General features: G+C 34.3%; 1 protein-coding gene across 2 annotated transcripts; it reads left to right on the top strand.

Annotated features, from left to right (window-relative positions):
* On the top strand, window positions 1-6,355 carry LOC144437274 (protein C19orf12 homolog). 2 transcript variants are annotated; one of them, XM_078126193.1, is made up of 3 exons: window positions 1-305; window positions 2,789-2,958; window positions 3,315-6,355. In XM_078126193.1, exons 2-3 carry the CDS (start codon window positions 2,799-2,801, stop codon window positions 3,572-3,574), a joined length of 420 nt encoding a protein of 139 aa, XP_077982319.1. In that variant the 5' UTR covers window positions 1-305; window positions 2,789-2,798; the 3' UTR covers window positions 3,575-6,355. The 2 variants fall into 2 exon arrangements, with proteins under 2 accessions (XP_077982319.1, XP_077982318.1); XM_078126192.1 differs by having other exon boundaries at window positions 2,786-2,958; window positions 3,315-6,354.
* Window positions 6,356-8,299: the final 1,944 nt, after the last annotated feature.

The raw sequence follows: 8,299 nt of genomic DNA, 5'->3' as shown, positions 1-8,299 counted from the left end.
TTTGCGATGTGTTGTCGCTTTCACACATACATACTTCGCACACGTACAGCTGTGCTATTCATTCTTGAATATAACAGCGTGGTTATTTCCTGATATGACACACACATGTCTCCACTATTGTAAATGATCGGGAGCGATTAGCAGTTAATCTTTCATCCGTTTGTACATTGTGTTTGAAGTAAGATTCTTTTTAGAACTTAGAAGACTGGCTGAAGAAGTAGAAAGTGTACGCAGTGCACACTTTGATGTCAACTAAAATTAATGAAAGGAAGTGAAGGGAATTATCGTGTAATTGAAACAAACAGGTGTGTATAATAGCGTTATTGTTAATCTTCTTAACCGAACACAATGCCATTTGTTCATACAAACGTTTCGTTTTCCCGTCTTCCTTGTGAAATTCACATGAGAACTCCTGCTGTGATCGTAGTTTTACCCAGACTCTCGACTTCGTACAAGAGGTTATGGTGTTGGGTTACCTAGCTAAGGTGTTATAAAAAGTCATATAGAAAAATGATAGTTTCAAAAATAACTTTGTACAAAACTTATATACTTAAAGATTCGGAAGATGAGTATTTAAAATGTTGTAATGTATACCACATTGTTCAAGTATTTCGAATTATTTTTTATATGAAAATACTTTGTCATCATATTGATACTAATTATAGAACGTTACATATTTTATTGTATCATTATAAGTTGACATGTAGAACTTTACAATTTCATATATTGTGAAAAACAATGTCTATGTCTAGAAATACAGACAACAATTATAGAGTTTTCAACCCATTTTGAATTAACCAAATGTCATGTATAAATCTTATCCACAATCACTTGTAGATTAATATTCTAGTCAAGGATGGTCATATAAATACAACAAAAATGCTATTTATGAAGATTTTTTTTTTAAATACCATCACCGGTGTTTGCATATCTCACAAACACCATTGACAATTGGTGATGATAGTATATGAATATTCATAAAAACCTAATAACGCCACTTTTTTGTATTATAACCATCCTGGAATAAAATATTATTAGGCCACAAGTGACTGTGGTCTGAGCAAACATCCTGTATGACCAAGACAATGAGAAGGACAGTGGTTATGATGCAGTAACTCCAGAGTTATCCATTTATTTTATGTCAGAAAATCTTTGTATTTTATTATAAGTAGAGGTATAGACTTCATGGTACATTTTTGCAGCTTCAAAATCATGCATTCCTAAAATATTTATTTGTTATTTCCATAACAACTGTAATATGAAAGAAAGTGGTTTGTACAACAGTACTTGTCACATCACATGACATAGCAGTGGTTCCACCAACACACTGCTTATTTGTGTTACTCAGTCTACAAAATGCAACCATCTGTCATATTACATACCCATTTAGAATTAATCAAGTGTTCTCAAAATAGACAAAAAAACCATATTGTGTTTTAGATATTGGATTTGCATGTATCTTGAAACAAGTCTATGACAATTTAACCTGGGTTACATTAAACATCACCATCTACTGGTATGTTTTTGCTTCGGTGCCTCACAAACCACTTGTATTGCTAGCAGTGGCAAATGATTACTGTTGTTTGAAAATTATACCTCAAAGTAATTGGTTGGAAACATACTCAAACTGATTGGTCACAATGGGGAGTGATAACGTATGTCAGCCTAATTGACTTTATTCAAATGAAGTCATTATGTAAATGTACCCTCACTGAGATGAGCATAATGTGGCATAATTTACATATTATGTAGATATCTACTAACAGACATGCTGATAACTATCATTGGGAATGTGGCTAAATTTATCATTTGCCATTGATAGCATTGCAAGCAGTTTGTGAGACTGCAAATCAAAATCACAGATAGTGATCACTGATGTAAACATGGCGGCAATGCTAATGACAATTTAACATTTTATGGAAATGTTACTTTACAATATGGATGACTCATAATTATTTTTCTTCTAAATTACAAGTTATATTCATGATTTCATTAATCATCTGATCAGTTGACGGAATGTATGGTTCACTTTCTAAAATATTCTTTGAAGATTTTTTCTTTATGGTAATTAACCAACAATGCATTTATATTTACATTTAATTTTCATCAAATCTTGAAATCTTGAATAATATTGATAATTTCAGTTAATGAAAATTGATATAAAATGTAGAACATCTGAAAAATGTACAAAATAGTATGATATAGTAGTTTATAAAATAACTGGTACCTTACTCAGACAATGTTGTGGAATCAAACTTTACAGGGTTAAACGCAATGACAAAGGATTTGAAGGTATCAGGAACTTGTTTTTTTCAAAGACTGCGTAATTTATTCAAATATGACAAAAAATAACTAGTAAGAGGCTCAGGTTGGATAAGGTTTAAATTTTGGGTGAGAAAAAACATTCTCTGACAGATATTAAAAAATTTGGTCCTGAACAAAAAAGTTATCAATCTTATCATTATAGTTTCACTGATAAGATAACACTAATGAAAGAACATGGGATTGAATCATGGGCCTTTAGTGTAAAAATGTCTAATGGGAGATTAGTGATGAAATGCAATGTGAAGGGGTAGTTTTATTGTAAAAAATGAGATTCGTGTTTATTTGTAATGTTGTATCAATCAATGTCAAAATCAATATATATTATAACCAGAAATAATACAATATTTACATAGCCTTTTGAAATGATAAATTTCATTTTGACGTAGGAGTTCATTTTTTTGTACTTAAATAAACATGTTCAGTAGATATTTCAGATAAATTTCTGTATTTTTTCCCACAGAAGATAGTTCACAATGCCAGTCAATGCTGAAGAGTTGATACGTTTGTTGGCAATGTTGTCGGAGGAAGAGCAGATGAAAGTGGCAGTACGCCAGACATTGAAGGGAGGATTGATAGCTGGAAGCTTTGCTACAGTAGGTGGATTACTGGGAGGACCTGTCGGCATTGCTGTGGGTAAGGATATAACAGTTACAGTTTTACTATGTCGTGCACCTTAAAGTAAAAATAGGTCAATTTGTATTGCAAATACCACAAGCAGTTATACTAATTTGGTTTCACAACTTTGACGGTGTCTGAGACTTTCCACTGCTTAGCGGGGTGTTGATAGAGTTTGATCACTACGAAACTTTAGTGAGTAAACAACATAAGCAAGTCAAAATAAAAACAAAAATTCTGAAAAATGCCACACCAGTTATGACTTTTAACCATATTATAAATTCAATGATAGATGTACATAGTTGTTCATTCTTATTATCGGTACTTCATTGCAATATATGCAGAAATTGTATAATCTAATTCATGTCTTACAGGTGGTGCACTTGGAGGTGCATGGGGTGCATGGGCAACTAAGGGTAAATTCCGTCCAGTGTCAGATATCTTGATTGACATGAACAAAGAGCAGAGAGTCCAACTACAAGAGTATTTCAACCTTGCGTTCAGGAGCCTTACAACTGAAGATTTTACAGCACTAAACAAAATGGTCGCAGGAGATGAACAAGTGCGGAGGAAAATGTTGTATGGGTTGAAAACTTACTTTAATGATGAATTAAAGATGGTAATCGTTGATTGAAGATAGGATGACTGTCCAACAGGCTGAAACTTTGAAAGTTTCTGGTCCAACAGGACCTCATTAAACACTGTCTGGCCCAACAGGTTCTAATTTAACCCTGTCTGGCCCAACAGGTTCTGATTTAGCTCTGTCTGGCCCAATGGGTCCTGATTTAACACTCTCTGGCCAAACAAATTGTGATGTAGCTTTTTCTGGTCTACAAATTCTAATCTAGGTCTGTCTGGTGCAAAAATGTTTTATGTAAGGTCATCTTGAACTATTAGTGATAGTAACTACATTAAAAACTTTAATAAACATTTTGCCAGGCTTATAATTTTGTGTTAAAAATTTATTCAATTTTTATAGAACATAATGTTTTGAATTTTTTCAAATTTCTTGTTTTAGTTTCCATTGCTAAATATAAATGAACAGACTGCTAGTGTTACACTCTTCTGTTATGCTCATTTAGTTGTGTTGCTTCTCAGTACGTACAACATGATTATATTAGCTCAGTGCTGTTCACTCAACAGTATATGCACATTTGCATGCAGCTCTTTCACTAAACTAGTTTAGATAGTGCAGTTGACTTGACTTGACTTGACGATAGATGATTGAATTTATTCTTGATCTATATTTTTGTCAGATGTTATATGATTTATTGATAACTTGTATCACATACCATTGTCGGTTCTGCTTGTAGTATTGTTCAGATGACAAGATTTTTGCACCCATAATCACAACATTTTTTAGAACTTAAATATTGAAATTTTTTTTGTATGTATTGTGAGTTCTGTCACATGTTGGTGCTAAAATTGCTGCTTGTGGTAGTAAATCCATCATCATTATCAAACACAAAAAATGAAATATTTCAAATTTTAATCACTGATTCGCAGTCCCATCAAAGATCTATGATGTATGATTCACTGCAGAAAAGATAATAGGAGTCAAAGCACTGCCATTAGCTATTCAGAATTCTTGCCAAAGTCATTTATGCAACCAGCTTTCACTCTTGTCTACGTTTAACCAACAAAAGTTGTCATATTGTTTTGATAAAATTCAATCATTAGTTTGGACCAAAACTTATTAAATTTTTCCAATCATTTCATATCTCTGATTGTAATTTTCATCATAAATACACTGATGATGAACAAAGCAAATTTCAAAACTAGATACATTTTTGAGGAAAATAGTGAAAAATCTCTCTATATTAGTTAAAGCAATAATTTTCACAAGAAGTTCAAGACATGGTCACTATGGAGTGAAAAATATTATCTATACCAACCCAAGATTTACCAGTATGTTATAATAAAGTGAGTGCCTGTACAAGAATTTTAACATTTCCTACCAGAATAGTGCAACTCCAAATTTTAAACATTGTTTGTCTTTGGCTGTACCTTTCATATTTTATTTTACATTTAGTAAGTTGAGTAAGATCATTTCATATTCACTTATTGTCATGCTTATGCAATTCTTTATGCAAATATTATAGTGAATTTATTTTCAAAGTTTTAAACATATATGTCTGTGAAGATTTGTGCTTGTCTGTTTAGTATATTAGATTTTCAATATTATGGTTTTAGAGTCACTATTTCTATACCTTCAATTTGTTGTGAGTGTTTTAACATGCCATTCATCTTTAGCCAAGGCAGCAAATTCTTAATCCAGCACAGTAAATTCTTAATCCAGCACAGTAAATTCTTAATCCAGCACAGTAAATTCTTAATCCACTGGAGCACAGTAAATTCTTAATCTGTAAAGATCTTTATTGACATATATCAACACATAGAAAAATGAAATATAATAATTACAGTCAGTATTTTTATTGATATGTACCCTATTATTGTATTAATGGAGGAACTGGTCATATTTTGTGGCCATATTCATTGTCAAAGAGTTATTTTGTAAAGTTAAACTATCATTTTTAACTCTTCTGATTTTATGAAACATGTACAACATTACATGATCACAACCACAGTTTTCAATAACAAAGTAACAAACAAACAAACCAGATTAATTTTAGAAAGACTGAAGAGGTTGTTTCTTTATCCAATCAGATGTATCCTCATGTTTGCCATACATGATCAGGCTATCAAATTTGCATACCATTGTGTTGACCTTGCATGATCAGCCAATCAAATTTACCCATATGTTTACCTTGCATGATCAGCCAAGCAAATTTACCCTTACACTTGCCTTACATGATCAGTCTGTCAGATTTACCTTTATGCTTGTCTTGCCTGATCTGGTTTCTCCGAGCAACCAACCATGATAAACATGTCTGCCAACCAAAACATAGACTCTGAAGTAAACTTTCACCAAAATTATATTGATTTTAATACAGGACATGATATACAGACCAATTGTATACAGCATCAAAATCACTTTTTATTCTGAGAAGTGTACAATGTAATAATAAGCAATTTTACAAACATAACACTGTAAACCCCAAACTCCTGACAACAGAGCTAGTCCTGTCTTCATGTTTTGAGTTCTGTCGAAGTAACAATTCACATTTACAAGTACCTGTGCACAGTGTCACAGAAAAGTACTTGACTAACCCAATAACTGGTAACAACGCCCTCAGTGGTATCATTTGTAGGCTATTTCGTTTTAACCATTTCTCTATGAAAGCATGTACGCTATTTATTCATCGTATTTAGACGTCACAATATAAGCTCTATTTTGCTATGTCAAAGTATATTTTTGTCCAAATTAGTATAATGATACTTTTTTTCTGTAGCCTTTCCTGTGCAGATAGAATGCATTCTTAAAGTTGTAATAAAGATCTGTACTATTTGAAACGTTTTCATTAGACGTCACACAATGTTATTTTTGAGATGAGTGAAGAAATATAGCGACAAAAAACTGAAAAGTGTGTGAACTTGATCGACTGCTATGTGTTGGTTATATGCCAGGTATAAATAACTAGATTAAATGTCAATCACTAGATTTAAAATGAGAAGAGAGAGAGAGAGAGAGAGAGAGAGAGAGAGAGAGAGAGAGAGAGAGAGAGAGAGAGAGAGAGAGAGAGAGAGAGAGAGAGAGAGAGAGAGAGAGAGAGAGAGAGAGAGAGAGAGAGAGAGAGAGAGAGGGGGAGAGAGAGAGAGAGAGAGAGAGAGAGAGAGAGAGAGAGAGAGAGAGAGCGACACACACACACACACACACACACACACACACACACACACACACACACACACACACACACACACACACACACACAAGACCAAACGACAATTCTGTTATGGTACCATAAAGTCATATTGAAAATTGATATAGTGGATTAAAGTTTCCAAAGCTATTTCGTGTTTTATCACAATTTTCCTGGATCCAACTGACACATGATTGCGATGAGTGAACTAAATCAAAATGGCGCAAAAATTTTCTTATATTTTGTCGAATATAGCATCTGTATCCTTTTCCTCTTCATCTGAGCATCAAATGTATGTCTCGTACCCTACCGTATGTTATATTTTTACTCACTCTAACTTGGTAAACTTACAACACAATATATGTGTTAGCTTGTTTATTGGCTTTGTCAGTTGAAAAGGTTAATTTGCATAAATGTTATATTTCTTCTGTAACTCTAATAGAACTTACACAGTTTAACTCGATGAGATCATCAATTCTTCGTCGTAAACATAATTGCTTATTTTATTTGCGTTCTTTTCATTCGGTCAAAATACGTTTTAAGTCATTGAAGGACTTCTTGATTTTGTCGGACTTGGCTAAGCAATTTTTTATTTTCTCTGCTCTCTTGAAAGCGACACTATACTCACAAAGAACACCTCTAATGGCTTCTTCCCATTTACCGATGTCCTCTTCTTTTGAGACTTCACCGAAACCTGCGTCGACAGTAACATTACAGGCGAAAAGTGAGCATTCTTCATCCGCCTTCAAGAATTCTGCCACTCCAGAGTTTCTTGTCACTAATGTCGGAATTCCGGTTGCCATGGCTTCAAAGGCAACCATCCCAAACGGTTCACTTCGAGAAGCCATGATGCAGAGATGACTTTGCTGGAGGTCACAGCGAATAGCATCCTGTGTTCCGTACGGCAGCATAACCACCTGAAGATGTCCACTCTTGTTATGCTTATCAAAGAATGCTTTACTGGCAGCACTATCATCTTTTTCTACACCACGAATGACTAATTTTGGAGCGCCCTTCTTAACGGAATGGAAGATTGTTGAAACTCTAGCCATGGCCTCAGTAACAAGATCATATCCCCTCAACTTTTCTTTTCCTTTCACTCTACCAAAGACTACAACTCGCCATACGATATCGTCACTGTCAGGAGCCGTCATCTCGATGTCGAAGAATTTCTGGTCTGGCCTGGGCAAATACTCAATGTGTGTTAGTTTGGATTTGTCTGGCAGTGCCCGATATTTATTCTCGAAGTGACTCTTCGTTCGTGGTCCGATTGAGACAGCAAAATCCACCTCCATTGCTGCTTTCAGGAAATAAACTTCGTCCGTTTCCACCGTCGCAGGACTCCAGGTATCTTTGTGTACCCCTGTGTCTTCTGGTATGTCTTGGTTCAACACAACTACCTTCGCCTTCGGGTATAAACCTTCTCGTATACTGATCGCCATGGTATCTGTGATATACGTTTGACCAACAACGAAATCTAACGTTGGGATTCTTTCCTTGAGGTGAGGGTAGTATGAGCGATAGAGTCTTAACCATTCAAGGTTCGGTTCTACTTTAGGGAAGTATTTTCCTATCTCTGGTAGAATGAAGTTGATACC

Source organism: Glandiceps talaboti, chromosome 7, assembly GCF_964340395.1.
Source record: "Glandiceps talaboti chromosome 7, keGlaTala1.1, whole genome shotgun sequence".
In the NCBI taxonomy this organism is placed as follows: Eukaryota; Metazoa; Hemichordata; class Enteropneusta; family Spengelidae; genus Glandiceps; species Glandiceps talaboti.
The sequence above is the reverse complement of the archived record's forward strand: the minus strand, read 5'-3'. Positions and strand labels throughout refer to the sequence as shown.